This window comes from Rhinoderma darwinii, chromosome 10 (assembly GCF_050947455.1).
Source record: "Rhinoderma darwinii isolate aRhiDar2 chromosome 10, aRhiDar2.hap1, whole genome shotgun sequence".
Classification (NCBI taxonomy): domain Eukaryota; kingdom Metazoa; phylum Chordata; class Amphibia; order Anura; family Rhinodermatidae; genus Rhinoderma; species Rhinoderma darwinii.
Genome location: NC_134696.1, coordinates 66,762,952 through 66,779,662, shown reverse-complemented (window position 1 = coordinate 66,779,662; position 16,711 = coordinate 66,762,952). Strand labels below are relative to the sequence as shown.

At 43.8% G+C, this 16,711-nt stretch overlaps 1 protein-coding gene across 3 annotated transcripts in view; it reads right to left on the bottom strand.

The window, feature by feature from the left end:
* Positions 1-309: 309 nt before the first annotated feature.
* The window catches only part of RASIP1 (Ras interacting protein 1), a 133,331-nt gene continuing 116,929 nt past the window's right edge, over positions 310-16,711 (bottom strand). For 2 of the 3 annotated variants that reach the window (XM_075840019.1, XM_075840022.1), the window contains exon 12: positions 310-2,674. In XM_075840019.1, coding sequence (XP_075696134.1) covers positions 2,475-2,674 — 200 coding nt within the window. In that variant the 3' untranslated portion in view covers positions 310-2,474. The remainder of the gene's footprint in view (positions 2,675-16,711) is intronic. The other variant, XM_075840020.1, reaches the window with a different exon arrangement.

Here is a 16,711-nt window from a genome sequence, read left to right as displayed (position 1 = left end):
AGGTGTCTGAGATTGATTACAATGATCCAAAGAGCCCTAAGACACAATACCGTCCATGAGTTTAATTGAAAAACTAATAGTTAAATGTTTATGACACTTAAATCCAATGTGTATAATAATTTGGAACACGGTGTAGATCTAATACCATAAATCATAAAATAAATGTCTCAAAATCTTTTTTTTTATTCTGTCATTTTTGGTCATGACTATTTCATTTATTAATAATACAGTCTATAAACAAATATGTGATGTAACTTTCATGTATTATTTAACGCAATAATTGGCATTTCGCAGTGTGGCACATTTAAATGTCTGTGGCATTTGGTTTTATTTAAAGGGGTTGTACAGTCCCTAAAAATTGATGGCCTATACTTAGGATAGGCTATCAATAACTTATCGGTTCAGGTCCGATTCCTGGGACCCCCGCCAATCACCTGTTTTGAAGGGGCCGCAGCGCTTGTATGAATTGAAGTGAATGGGAGAAGGCTGTAATGCTGTGAACCGCCGCTATACAAGCAGATATGGAATGAAGGGGAAACAGTAGTCATAGGAGCGCTGTCTCGGGGGGTCGGACCCCGACCCATCAGATATTGATAGCCTATCCTAAGGATAGGCCATACATTTTTAGGGATTGGACAACCCCTTTAACTCTTTTTAATACATTCTAATATGATGTTTTATGCTATGAAGTAAACATGTGTAAACAAAATATTCTTCACACAGAAAAGCAGGATAATGTTTACAGGACGCACATGGCTATATACACTCACCATAAACTGTAAAGCATTGGATGTCCTTATGTATTCCAATAGTCTGGTAGTCTTACATTTTCTTTGCTTTTGTCCCTCTAAGCCACTTTTTGGGCCAAAATTCTACTAATATAATGTTTCAAAGTTTCAAGCCCCCTCCCCCTTTAAAATAATTATTACATACAAATGATTCAGACTTAATTAAGGCTCTGTTTACATCTGTGTCATGGCTTCTGTTTATTACACACGACGGATACCGGCGGCACCTAATGGACCCCATTGACTTATAATGGGGTCCGTTGAATTCCGTCGAGGTGTTCATTGTTGGTGTCTACCAAAATGTGTACATGCAGCACTATTTTTCCCATCAAATTTGACAGACTCTGTGATGGGGGTTTTGAATGCAGTCTTCAACACAGATGTGAACATAGCCTCAAACAATGGTTATATATTAAAAATAACACATGTACATGAAAAATAAATAATGTATACAATTTCACAAACTCTTATTGAATCTGATGGAGTTGTGGTTAAGATACGTGGTTATGTATTTCTTGGATGGCCACATATTTAAATAGCGTCATGTAATGCAAAATTTCCCTTGTGGTCACTGTAACTTCCTCTACCAAAATCAGCTGTCCGCTGGGAGACTTGGCTGCTTGACCAACGGCAATCATCTGATTGCAGTGGCTCCCATATTAAAGGGGTTCTTTTTTATGAGACTTTTTAATATGCTAAGGACCATCTGTAATTTTAGATGTAGAAATGAGCCTCAATTATCATTACATAAAATGTCTGACGTAAAATAAAATCTGATCTTTAAAGGGGTTGGCCGCTTTATGGATAGTTTTTACAAAAGTGTGTTAAATATCCATAATGTATATGCAACTTAATAATACATCCTTATAAGAAATTCTGCGCTGTTTTCTTACTGTAAAAAGCCACCGCCCCTCGTTAAGCAAAGTCTTTTGTGACAACAGTATACCACTCCCATCCTGAAAATGGCCGCTGATGGTGGGGCATGTGACCTCCATGGAAAACACACTGCACATGGACAGGTTTCATGGGCGGGATTAGTGTATTAAATAGTTAACTGGGCGTCCATGCACTGAAGTGTGTTTCCATGGGGGTAGCGATCCATAAGACAGTCAACCCCTTTAACTAAATGATACCATATTAGAAGAAATACCTACATTTTACTAATTAGACCAGTACTTGTGTTTTGTAACATAAAGAACATATTCATAAAATGTATATACTTTTCTCCGCAGGTACATTTGACACGTTTTTACAGAAACACCTAAAAGTGTGTCTGCACTTTGAGTAAGCACCGTAGAATATAATATATTTGTACTTGTATTGGGGTAAAGACACTTCATATAAAAAGCTATAGATTCATGTAAGAGCTACTAGCATTTAATAATTAAATAAAGTGACTTGCCTGAGCTTACAGATATACTGTTAGATAATGAAATTATGGGAAATCTAGAAAAGTGTGTTGTTATCTCATAATTCTACTGGGTTTTTCGCCAGGTTCCTGATCCATGTCGTCTATTGTAAAATGTAAATGACAGAAAATATATAGTCTGCAAAATCCATTATGTATTACCTGAATTATTTATCTAAAACAATTAAATTAAGACTGATACAATTCAACTGAGTCCTATATTGGACGTTGTGTTGTTTACTTTGTATTCTTAAAAATACTGTAGTAGTTAAACTCTTTTATTGACTGTTCTCCACCCGGTATAAAGATCTCTGGTTGGCAGGCAGTGATTTCTGCTCAAGGTCCCAAACAAATCGTCTAAGCTGACACAACTGCTTGTGAAAACCATCATTATTCATGGGCTGGGAAAGTTGCATGCGGAAGTTGTCACAAGGTAGAATCAATGGAGGATGATCAGTGAAGCTTTCAAAAATATCTGCTGTGAACAAAAAAAAAAAGTAGGTTAAATAAAGTAAATTTAACAAGTAATATCCATTTTTGTCTCAGAATTATTAAATGGGTTATCTGGTTTATAAAAGTAATTTTCAAATATTAACCTCTTAATACCACACATGTTTTGAATCAAGCAATATTTTTCTTTTTTTCACTGTCGCATCTTAATGTAGCTGTATGAGGGCTTGTTTTTTGCGTGGAACATTTTATTTTTCAATGGCATCATTTTGGGTTACAAATAAAATATTGATTAGCTTTTATATAAAAAAATTTCATGGGATACAAAAAAAAAAAAAAGAAAAAACACCAGAAATTCCACTATTGTTCTTTTGTGTTTTTTTTTTTTACACTGTTACCTAGCAGTAAAAACAAGAATTTAACCATATTATTATTAAAACATTTTTTTTATGTTTTAGTGATTTTGTACACGTTTCATGGGGTGTCATAATAAACTCATGTTTCATAGGGATTGCATGAGGGCAGAAGTCATCTTTATCTAAGTATCATATTGTCAAAGTTATACATGGCACAGATCTAACATACATCACTCTTCTCTTCATACAGGTATATACCGTAATTAATTCCAATTCTGCCATTAACTATCTCTCTGCTGAACCTTCATTTCCAATGCTGAAAGTTTTATTTTGCGGTATAAAATTCTACTTTCCTGTCTGCCTTTATTGTGTAATGAAAGCTCTGTAAATTTTGTCAAAGTGTTTGATCCTCATTAAGTTTTATGATCCGTCCAGACCAGCTAGTTTGTTTGTTTATCTCTGCATGGTATTTTCACCTCATGTGTCTTATTTGATTAATAGCTGAATGAGTTTAATTTGGCCTAGATCTGAGAATCTACTCCCCTATAAATTTAATTGTAGCATAAGGGAAAGGCACTCATCAGGGGCTTAACTAGGAAACACTGGGCCCCATAGCAAGCTATTAACTGCCCCCGCTCCCCTGGGTGCCACACAACCCTCCCTTGTACATAATGCCCACCTGTAGAAGTGCACCCCTGTAGACAGTGCCATACAGCCCCCCTGCAGACAGTGCCATACAGCCCCCTGTAGACAGTGCCATATAGCCCCCCTGTAGACAGTGTCATACAGCCCCCCCTGTAGACAGTGTCATGCAGCCCCCCCTGTAGACAGTGTCATACAGCCCCCCCTGTAGACAGTGCCATACAGCCCCCCTGTAGACAGTGCCATACAGCCCCCTTGTAGACAGTGCTATATAGACCCCCTGTAGTCAGTGCTATACAGCCCCCCTCTAGACAGTGCTATACAGCCCTCTTTCTTGACAGTGCTATACAGGCCCCCATCTCTAGACAGTGCTATACAGACCCCCCTGTAGACAGTGCTATACAGACCCGCTTGTAGACAGTGCTATACAGCCCCTCCCCCCGTAGACAGTGCTTTATAGGTCCCCCATAAGCAGTGCTTTATAGCCTTCCTGTAGATAATGCTATACAGCCCCCCCCGTACAGTGCTATACAGACCCCCTGTAGACAGTGCTATAAAGAACCCCTGTAGAGAGTGCTATACAGCCCCCCTCTAGACAGTGATATACAGACCGCTCTGTAGACAGTTCTATACAGCCCCCCTATAGACAGTGCTTTATAGCCCCCTGAAAGAAAGGGCTCTACAGTCCCCCCTAGACAGTGCTAAATAGCCCCCCTGTAGACAGTGTTTTATAATCCCCCTGTAGACAGTGCTATACATACCCCCTGTACAGTGCTATACATACCCCCCCGTATAGTGCTATACAGACCCCCATAGACAGTGCGACACAGTCCCCCCCTTTGACAGTACTGTACAGCTCCCCCTGTAGACAGCGCAACACGGACCCCCTGTAGACAGCGCCATACAGACCCTCCTGTAGACAGCGCCATACAGACCCCCCTATAGACATAGCTATACAGACCCCCCCTGTAGACAGCGCTATACAGATCCCCCTGTAGACAGCGCTATACAGCCCTCCTGTAGATAGCACCAAACAGCCCCTCTTTAGACAGTGCCATACAACCGCCCTGTAGACAGCACCATACAGCCCCCTGTAGACAGTGCTATACAGCCCCCTGTAGACAGTGCCATACAGCCCCCACTATAGACAGTGCTATATAGCCAACCTTGTAGACAGTGCTATACAGCCCCCCCCTCTAGGCAGTGCTATACAGCCCCCCCTCTAGGCAGTGCTATACAGCCCCCCCTCTAGGCAGTGCTACACAGCCCCCATCTAGACAGTGCTACACAGCCCCCCTCTAGACAGTGCTATCCAGCCCCTGTGGACAGCGCTATAGAGACTCCCCTGTAGATAGTGCTCCACAGACCCCCCTGTAGAAAGCGCTATAAAGACCCACCTGTAGACAGCGCTATACAGAGCCCCATGTAGACAGCGCTATACAGACCAACCTGTAGACAGCGCTATACAGACCACCCTGTAAACAGTGATTTATAGCCCCCCTGTAGACAGCACTATACAGACCCCCATGTAGACAGTGCTATACAAACCCCCCTGTAGACAGTGCTATATAGCCCCCCCATACAGTGCTATACCGACCCCCGTAGAAAGCGCTATACAGACCCCTGTAGACAGCACAACACAACCCCTTTGTAGACAGCGCCATACAGACCCCCCCTGTACACAGCGCCATACAGATGCCCCTGTAGACAGCGCTATACAGACGCCCCTGTACACAGCACTATACAGCCCCCTTGTAGACAGTGCTATACAGACCCCTGTATACAGTGCTATACAGCCACCCCTGTAGACCGTGATTTATAGCCCCCCTGTAGACTGCTATACAGCCCCCCCATACAGTGCTATAGAGCCCCCTACGTACAGTGCTATACAGCCCTCCCTCTAGATAGTTCTATACAGCCCCCACCTCTAGACTGTGCTTTACAGACCCCCTCGTAGACAGTGCTTTATAGTCCCCCCCTCTAGACAGTGCTATACAGCCCCCCACCTCTAGACAGTGCAATGCAGACCCTTCAGTAGACCGTGCTATAAAGCCCCCTGTAGACAGTACTTTATAGGCCCCGGTAGACAGTGCTTTATAGCACCCCTGTAGACAGCGCTATACAGACCCCCTATAGAAAGCGCTATAAGGACCGCCCTGTAGAAAGCGCTATACAGACCCCCTGTAGGCAATGCTATACAGACTCCCCTGTAGACAGTGCTATACATATCCCCTGTAGACAGCGCTGTTCAGACCTGCCTGTAGACAGCGCTATACAGCCCCCCTAAACAGTGCTATACAGCCCCCCTCTACACAGTACTATACAGACCCCCCTGTAGACAGTGATTTATAGCCCCCCTGTAGACAGCTCTATACAGGCCCCCCTGTAGACAGTGCTATACAGCCCCCCCATAGACAGTGCTATACAGACCCCCCTGTAGACAGTGCTACACAGCCCACCTTTTTACAGTGCTATACAGCTTACCCTGTAGACAGCGCTACACAGACCCCCTGTAGACAGCGCCATACAGACCCCGAAGGAAAAACAGCATCATACAAACCCCCTGTAGACAGTGCTATACAGACCCCCCTGTAGATAATGCTATATAGACCCCCCTGCAGACAGCACTATACAGACCCCCTGTAGACAGCGCTATACAGACCCCCCTGTAGACAGCGCTATACAGACCCCCTGTAGACAACGCTATAGAGACCCCCGGTAGCTAGCGCTATACAGCTCCCCCCCATGTAGACAGCGCTATACAGCCCCCCCTGTAGACAGCGCTATTCAGCCCCCCTGTAGACAGCACTATACAGACCCCCTGTAGGCCGTGCTATACAGTCACCGCTGTAGACAGTGCTATACAGACCACCCCAGAGACAGTGCTATAAAGACACCCCTGTAGACAGTGCTTTATAGTGTTGAAACGCATAGCCAAATCAGCATTTAATAAAGCTGTCATATTCTTTATTATTAACTTGGACTTATTATTGATGTTAGCAGCGCTATTTATGGTTCAGCTTTTATTATTATTTTTTTTTTCTAAAAATTGTTATCACCCCAGACACAGCCCCATGGATCTTGGCGCAACAATAAATTCTTAATGTCCCATTCCCAATACAAATAAAAAATATCCTCGTATCTACAAGAGTATTTGTTTAGTGGAATGCTCACAAAGCTGTGATACGCGGTCTTATGATTCAGAGTTCTCACTATAAAAAACAGAAACAAGCTGACACTAATCATTTCCTATCCCAGATCCGAATTTTAGAATCTCAACAGCAGAAACACCCTACAGATACCTCACATAATGCTTTGACCAAGTTGAAACAAAACTACAAAACTAAATAATGACGTTTATATGGGGAAATAGTAGGCCTGTTATGCCCACTGTCAGTGATCACGGGCATACCCCACCTACCGGCAGCTGCAGGCTTCTGGAACCTGGCCGGCATCTCCTCCCAAAGAGACGCCGGCACACACTGCTCTCTCCTCTGGCTGTTTCCTGTAGGGTGCGCACTAGTCCGCGGTCTTAAAGGGCCAGCAGGCGCACCAGCAACTTCGTCCCTGAACAATCACAGCACACCCAGGAATTTAACCGTTTAAGGGCTAGGCTATTTTATAGCTAAATGACCAGAGAAAATGTCAAAATTTTGAAATGCGCTTCTTTAGATAATTATAACTCTGCAGGTGAATAAAGTTCATCTTTGAATTTTACACTCTTTTTAAAGGACAGATAGGGCTTTGTTTAAATAGCATTTGTCAGTATATATCATTTTTATTTTTTACTCTAAAGTGGGCAATATTGGAAAAAAAATGCAAGAATTTAGCAACTGTGTCAGTTTATGCTAGCATTTTTCACACACAGTATAGACCACGGACAAAATGCATCTACTTTCACATTCTTCCACTTCTCCCGTGCATGGGGATACCAAATATGTGTGCCTTACTTTTCCCATAGAGATGTAGGAGGACGGCCGATAGAAGAAGCTTATTTCACAAATCACCGTTTTTCAAAGCTACTTTTACAAAACTCAACAGAGTTTCTATAACACTTCCAAAATATCTGCTCTTGAAGCAGAAATCCCAAAATATTAATCTAGGGGTATAATGGGAATTTATTTTTTGGGGTTTCCTAAAATAAGAAATTGCAGGTTTATGCAAATGGCGCTCTCCAGCAGATGAACTTTAGAAAATATGCAAACATGACATCCACCCCCCACCCATTCCCTCCCTCACCCTTGGAGTAAAATCATTGGAAAAATAAAAATGTAATGTAGGGCAAATATATTTTCAACTAATTAACTAAAATCTAATAATTCAGAACAGTGTGGTATTTTTTAAAACATGGGTGAATGCACAGGCCTGGTTGCGAGGGACATGAGGGACAGAAATATCGGGAATCTTTGCGGCACCCGTCTTTTCTGCAGACGCGACACTTTTTCTGGGGGTTGCTTCTATATTGTGTTGGGGGAATCCGAGTGATGAAATTTCTTTCAGTCAGTCGCTTGACATCCTCAGACTGGGGGCATTCTCTGGTGTCCTGAACGTCAAATATGAGGCCTTCAATAATTTTCTCCAGGAATGTGTCTCTGCCTCTGTTTTTTTTATGGAGCACAAATGAATTGTGGATGGCCACCTGTAAAAGATAAATGGCCACTTTTTTGTACCAGGTTTTTGTTTTGCATTTTACAAAATAGGGCTGTAAAACCTGGTTGCTTAAAACACCCCCCCCCCCCCCCATTGACTTGTTATATTCGGACACGCTCACTGGTTTGTGCTTGTCCGAGGTTGCCCGTCTTTCCCTGACTGCCACTGTTCCTGCGGTATGTATTGTGTTTAGTACACACACAACTTGGCGATCCCTGTACTTGACTGCCAGCAATTCTTCAGATGCATAAGCACAGGAGTCCCCCTTTACCATGCACTTCCCCACTAATCGCTGCTGAAAACCAATTTGGTTTTTGTGCATGGTACCACATGACCCAGTCCTTGCAGCATGCAAATGCCTAAACAGGGGCACACTCGAATAAAAATTGTCGCAGTACAGGTTGTACCCCTGGTGAAGCCGAGGCTTCATTATCTCCCACACAATTTCGCTGCTGGTGGCATCCAGGAACATCCAGGAACATTTATTGAGCGGTCCCGCCCTTCATAAATTCTGAAGGTGGTGGTATATCCTGACCCACTTTCACAGAATTTATAAAGCTTAACGCCATATCTTGCCCTTTTGGAACGTAGATTTTGGCGAAAGCTAAGTCTTCCATGGAAGTTGAGGAGGGATTCGTCCAGGTTTATATTCTGCTCAGCGGTGTAGAGTTGCAGAAATAAATTATTGAGTGAATTTATCAGTGGTCTTATTTTGAACAACCGATCACAGTTTGCTTCGTTACTTGGGGGTGCCTGTTCGTTGTCATTGAAGTAGAGGAACCTCATTATTGTCTCATAACGAGACCTGGGCATTACTGCAGAATACACTGGGGTGGCTTGGGCGGGTCTTGTTGACCTAATGGAGGGCTTTTTTACAATACCCATATTTAGGATGTGCCCCAATTTTTTTTTTAATTCCTGAAAATTGGTGGGCGTCCAATCTCTGGCATGGGTGGATGAAGGTTTCTGCCTTACATACTGAGCGGCATATAAATTCGTTTCGTGGACAATCATATTTAGGATGTCGTCAGTAATAAATAAATGGAAGTAATCCATTTGGACAAAATTTGTATTGTCCACAGTTATGCCAGGAATGGCAGTAAATCTGTGGATTCTAGGCCCAAAAGATGGAGCAGGTGCCCATACAAGAGCATGAACTAGAGGGACCAGGCTGTCCCGTGCTACAGCGATACTAGGCCCTGCGCTTTCATGTTCTGCAGTTTCAACTGCGTCAGTGATAAAGTCCCCTGAAGATGAACCTGAAGTGACGCTATCATCAACACTGCCTACAACAGGTTCCATTTCTGACGCCATCTCTGATGCGGTCTCAGACTCTGACCACAGCATGATGTATGCCTCCTCAGCGCTACACTACCGCTAACAACAAAAATGAACCGCTATTGACATATATAATTATATATTCCCTACCTGCCTATTCTAATATAATGAAAGACAGAAAGGTAGATAAATTCTATAGATAGATAGAAATCTATCTATACAGAGAATGTTTTATAGTGTAACACTGTTTTTTTTTTCACAGTATTCTTCTGGCAGCAATTCTCTCAAGTCTCTTCTTCTCCTCACACTGAAACAATGTGTGAGGAGAAGAAAAGTGGCCGGAGATTTGCTGCCAGAAATGTAAAAATAAAACAAATGTGATCGCTGTGGTTTTCACAGCGATCACATATTCAGGGACCATCAGATTGGTCCCTGATACTCTGCCCAGTGCCCAGAGCTGTTAGTAACAGTGTGGGCACAGGGCTGTGTGATCACTGTGATTGGTTGTCAGAGCGATCACATGTTCAGGGACCAAAAGATTGGCCCCTGACACTCTGCCCAGTGCCCAGGGCTGTTAGCAACAGCCAGGGCACAGGGCTGTGTGCATGCAATCGCGCGTGCACACTCTCTAAAATGCCGCTGTAATTATTCTATACGGCGAACTTCAGAGACCCTGACCGCTGGCTGTAAAAATACAGCCAGCGGTCGGGAACCTTTTAAAAATAACTCTGACCACTCCCACTTTGCCTGAGCAATATTGTGTATTCCCAGTGTTTGTCATGCAAATGGTTCCTTAACTGTATTGTGTATCCCGTATCCAGTATCTGTGTCCGGAGCCCATGCCAAGTCCATTGTCTGGGGACGACTTCTGTGTTCAAGTCAAGTGTCGAAAAAACTTCACTAACCGTGTCCGGTGTCCTTGCCAAGTCCATTGTCCGAGACGACTTCTGTGTTCAAGTCCATTGTCCGAGACGGCTTCTGTGTTCAAGTCCATTGTCCGAGATGACTACTGTGTTCAAGTCAAGTGTCGAAAAAACTTCACCAACCGTGTCCGGTGTCCTTGCCAAGTCCATTGTCCGAGACGACTACTGTGTTCAAGTCCATTGTCCGAGACGACTTCTGTGTTCAAGTCCATTGTCCGAGATGACTTCTGTGTTCAAGTCCAACATCGGTGCCAAGTCCGGCACAAGCCAGCTTCCGATAGTCCAGCACCAGCGTGCTTCTAATCATACGGCACAAGCCAGTAATCCAGGTACTCTCGCCCTAGTGACTGTTATTGAAATTTTCTGCTGATATCTCCACACTCTTCTTATCACTAGACAATCTTGAACTATTAGTTCCCAACCTGAAAATAAAAGATTGGTCCCACTCTGGGATTAAAAACCCTGAGGACCCCTATCAAACTGTGTCACGGTTTATGGGTATGTGGACCCACTAGGCCGCACCTCCGTAGCAGTGAGGCAGCTGGCCAAACAACACGGATCCCCAGCAATACAAAGTCCCGCACAAGGGTAACTTGGTAGTCCAGACAGTGGCCGCAGCTCTGGCACGGATGGAGATGGGTGCAGCAGGTAACTCCAGATGTAGTGAATGACAGCAGGTGCCGCAGGTTGCGCCAGACGTGGCGAATCCCTCTGGACGGGGCAGAAGACACAGGACGTGGCAGATGATACAGGACATGGCAAACAACAGCAGGTGCAGTAGACACAACTCCGACTAGTAGGCACAGGAACAAGAATACAGCACGGGATACAGGAACATGTAACAGGGCACGGGTAACAACTGGAATGGGAAACACTAAGGGACCATTTGCAAGACAGACTTGGGATAACTAACAATGCTCAGGCAAGCATCAGAAGGGCTGGTGCCTTCTTATAATCCAGGAAATCATGTGTGTTGATGATGATGATTTTCTTCATGTGCGCGCGCTGGCCCTTTAAGAGCGGGCATGAGCATGCACACGCACCCTACGGGAAACAGCGGACAGGAGCGGAAGTGAGCGCTGGCGTCTCCTAGGAAGGAGATGGGGACAAGCGCTCACAGATCCATGGCTGCGAGCGTCAGGAGGTGAGTGGATCCGACGGCCCGCGGCCATGGATGCTACAAACTGATTCTATGAAATCCTTTTCTGAGCCGAGGACAGAGTTTACACTTTCAAACAGGGACTTTCATAAATACTTACAGGCTCAACATCTTCTCCCCTCCAGGTCTCATACTCCAAGTTCAAATTCCAACTAGGTTATGTAACCTTTTATTAAAATCCCCCAAACAACACTTGAAGTCTACTAGAATTGATAGGAGATGTGATGACCTCCAAGATTCCTCAAGTGATAGTGTGGGAAGGGGAGCTGGGAAGGATCTTTCTTCTTGAGAACTGGTCTAGACCTATTAGATGGACAATTAAGTCCACCTTAAATTCAAATTTATTGGAAGTTTATCATAAATTCCCATTAAGATGGTATTATACCGCCCCTAAATTAGCCAAAATGTTAGTCTTCTATGGCCTCCTGTTGGCAGATGTGTGGAGACCCTCTACCACCTTTTTTGGGAATATCTGGTTATTGTCCCGCTAAGGTCTCCAAAACTCCGGGTTCCCCACTAACTTTAAACCCAGCTTTAGCCCTTTGGTCCTTGGATACAACCTGTGTTCCTCCAACCTATAGAGCTTTAGTTTATCACATATGTTTGTCGGTTAAACTTTTATTAACAAAACATTGGAAGTCTGCCTTCCTTGAAAGGGGTTTTTGAAATGGTTTCATCGCACTGTATATATATGAGAGACTTTTCGCATTGCGTCAGAATAGACAAGTTCGCTTTAACGCCCAGTGGCAACCGTGTACATCCCTGTTTCCTTGCTAAAAGTTATTGTGTATAGAAAAATGTTTTCCTTCCATTCAAATAATGGAAGTTTCCTTGTTTATCTATTTACCTTTCTTGACATATGAATATATATAGATCTATAGATTTATACTTGGTGTTCTTCCCAGTTTCCCCTACCTCTCCCTCCCTACCACTCCTCCCCTCCCTGCTCTGTTTATTTCATTCTTCTCATGTACAATTGTATGTACCGATTTACTCTTGCTTTAAAGTGTTCTGTTTATCTCGTTTAATAAAAATGTATTGATAAAAGTTAAAATTGACAACATCCGACATGATATTATCTCCCAGTCCCCTAGTAACATTGATCTCCTTCCCTCCCACACTACCTCTTCTTCCCTTTCAGGATTTGACGCAACAACAGAAGAAGTCTCTAGGCTATTCTCTTTTTCTCGTCCTACCACCTGCCCTAGTGATCCCATTCCCTCATACCTCGTCCAGTCCCTCTCCCCAGCTGTCACTAGTCGCCTGACTACAATATTTAACCTCTCTCTCTTCTGGAATCTCTCCCTCCTTTAAACATGCCGTTACAACCTCATTACTTAAAAAATAAACACTTGACCCATCAGGTGCAGCTAACTACCGACCAGTCTACAATCTTCCCTTCAGCTCTAAACTCCTGGAACGCTTCTACTCTCGCCTTATCCGCTATCTCTCTGCTAACTCTATTCTTGACCCCTTACAATCTGCTTTCTACACTCCACAGAAACTGCCCTTATTAAAGTCTCAAACGATCTCTTGGTGGCTAAATCTAACGGCAAATACTCTCTACTGATTCTTTTGGATCTCTCTGCTGCAGAGACTTTTACACTGTAGACCACCAACTCCTACTTAACATGCTTAACTTTATTGGCCTTAAAGAGACTGCTCTGTCTTGGTTTTCAACCTAACCATCTGACCGCTCGTTCAGTGTGTCATTTGCTGGTTCTCCTCTTCCCCTTGCTATCGGGGTTCCTCAGCGATCTGCACTGTGTCCGTAATTCATGGTCGGTAAACACATGCTTCAGCCACAACACAGAGCAGTAGAACGGGGTTTTGTGGGGCCCCGTTCTAGAGATAGGTGCGGTTCCCAGAGGTGGTACCCGCATCTATCTGACATTTATTTTTTTCTCAAATCTGTTTTTTATTTAAAAAAAAAAAAAAGTACAAACATACAGAAATATTAACATAACTGCGCCCATGTGCAACATGGGTATAACACATACAAGAAGGCCAATAGCTTTGAATAGCAGTACATTGTCAAATAACAAGCATTTCAGATACATAGAGATACATAATCAAAGCAAGAAAAATCATGGCACAATAGGGAAGGAAACAGATAAGGGGGGGGGGAGAGTGGGTAACAAGATTATGCAACCTACAGTTATTTGTCAAACATCACCTATCAGGTTCAGTGCATTGAAAAGTACACAGTAGTAGCTACATCTCAGAAGCATGTTTATACGTATTCAATGTACACCGGTTCTATAGCATATCTATCGTTTCCAAATGTTAAAAAATTGTGTATGAGTGTGGTCTTGCCAGCTGGTCAACTCCTCCAAACTACAAATCTGATGAACCCTATCCAACCATTGTGTTTTGGATGGGGAGGCAGTCTGAAGCCAGCAAAGGGGGATTAAGTATTTAGCTGCTGCTATTAGGTGAGTTGCTAGATGCGCTTTAGAGGGTTTAAATGACTGCGAAGGCAATGCCAGAGCTATCAGTTCTATGGAGAGGTGAATATCAGAACCACAAATCTTATTGATCTCCAGGGATATATCTTTCCAGAAGTCTGTGACCAGCGGGCAATACCACCAGATGTGAGACAATGTTCCCACAGCTCCCTGACAATGCCAGCACAACCTGGAGACTGATAAACCTAAGTGGTACATGCGCTCCGGCGTCTTGTACCACCTTGTTAACAATTTATAATGGCTCTCCTGGAGCTTGACACACCTAGAGAATCCGTGGGAGTGTCTCAAGACCCATTTCTTTTCCTGATCAGTGAATTTCTTGTTTAATTCCATTTCCCAGGACACTAGAAAAGTGGGGGTCTCGGGTGTGCCCAAGCTCAGTAGCATAGGATATAATCGAGATAATTTGCACTTAGTCACTGACTTGGAAAGGAGTACTTTCTCTAAGTCACCTAGGTCCCTATTGCCTTTCTGAGAAGAGAGGAAGGTCATGCAAACATGCCGCACATGGTTCATCTGAAGAAAGTTGAGGGAGCTCGGTGAGATCAGTGATCTAATTTTAGCTGGTGAGGGAACCGTATTAGCTTCCAATAAGTCTGAAATGGTCATGTGACAGAACAAACTCCATATGTCATCTGGAGGGGAGTCCCCATACGCAATATTGTAAAGGCAATAGGGAGGCAGGCATAATCGGCGAGGGCATTAGGGGAGGTATACTCATGAGTTTTTGAGATCTCCAAACGAGAGTGTTCCCTTCAGAAGAGGGTTTGTAATCGATTTTAAGTCCCCCTGATCGGGTAGCCACAACATTCGTAGATATTCCCTTCCCAAGGGTGCTGTCTCCAGTGCTATGCACCAGTCCATTAACCCAGGCGATACCAGATCCAACCATCTCTGCAAATTAATTGCCCTATAATACACCTCCACGTCTGGTAGCCCCAAACCGCCTTTATCCCGTTTTTGCGATAGTAATTTATAAGACAATCGGGGCCTGCGCTGATTCCACAAGAAGGAGGAAAACAGACGCCGCACTAGTGTAAAGTAGGTCTTTGGTAGGTATATAGGGACCATGGTCATGACATATAATAGTATCGGCAATATGTATGTCTGTAGAAGGTTTTTCCTACCCATCCAGGACATGAAGGGTATGTGATAAGAAGTAAGTTGTGTCGACAATTTCTTTTATCAGCGGTTGGTAGTTAAGCTTATATAGGTCTTGCAGTTGACCTGGGATTTGGACGCCTAGATATGTAATAGAGTGAGAGGGCCATGAAAAGAGTGAGTCTCGTTGTAGTTCTTGTGCCAGAGAGGGAGAAAGGGAAATGTTAAGTATTTTGGATTTGCTGTAGTTGATCTTGAAGTTGGAGACCCCTCCATACTCAGCAAAAATATTTTGTAGCTGTGGCAGAGCTTGTTGTGGGTTAGTAACCATGAGGAGTATGTCATCTGCAAAAGCCGCCACTAGATGTATATGCTCTCCTATCTGTAACCCTCTTATAAGGGTATGTTCACACGGCCTATTTACGGACGTAATTCGGGCGTTTTTTCCCCGAATTACGTCCGAAAATAGCGCCTCAATAGTGCTGACAAACATCTGCCCATTGAAAGCAATGGGCAGACGTTTGTCTGTTCACATGAGGCGTAATTTAGGCGCTGCTGTCAAAAGACGGCGCGTAAATAGACGCCCGCGTCAAAGAAGTGACCTGTCACTTCTTTGGCCGTAATTGGAGCCGTTATTCATTGACTCCAATGAATAGCAGCGCCAATTACGCCCGTAATTGACGCGGCGTTCAAGCGCCTGCACATGCCGTTACGGCTGATATTACGGGGATGTTTTCAGGCTGAAACATCCACGTAATTTCAGCCGTAACGGACGCCCTCGTGTGAACATACCCTAAGGGAGTCTGATCTAATTTTTTGCAGAAGGGTCTCCAAAGTCAGAACAAAGAGGGGGGGGGGGGACAGTGGGCATCCCTGTCTAGTACCATTCGTGATAGAGAAGGACGGGTATAGGACCCCATTAACCCGTATCCGTGCATGCGGTTCTGTATAAAGTGAAAAGATTGCCGTTATAAATTGAGGTGGAAATCGAAATTTAGCTAGCACGTGTTTCATGAAATCCCAGGCCACTCTATCGAACGCTTTCTCAGCATCTGTGCCCATTAGTATCTAAGTCATTTAGAGTGTTTAGCATAGTGTATAGAGTTTATCAGTCTCATCGCGTTATGTTTGCCCTCCCTTCCTCGTACAAAACCCATCTGATCAGGGTTAATGAGTTTAGGTAATAAAGCCCCAATTCGTAGCGCCAAAAGTTTGACCCATATCTTCAAGTCGATATTCAATAAGGATATCGGCCTGTAGCTGGCGCAGAGGGAGTCATCTTTCCCCTCCTTCGGTATTATGGTGATAAATGCTTCTAAGGATTGTTTCGAGAAGGGGGTGCCTTCTAAGAGTGTGTTACACATGTGAGTTAGGTGTGGCAACAAAGAGTCTAGACATTTTCTATAGTAGATGAGAGAGAAGCCATCCGGACACGGGCTTTTACCTGGTGGAAAGGAGGAGACAACACACTTCACTTCTTCTACCGTA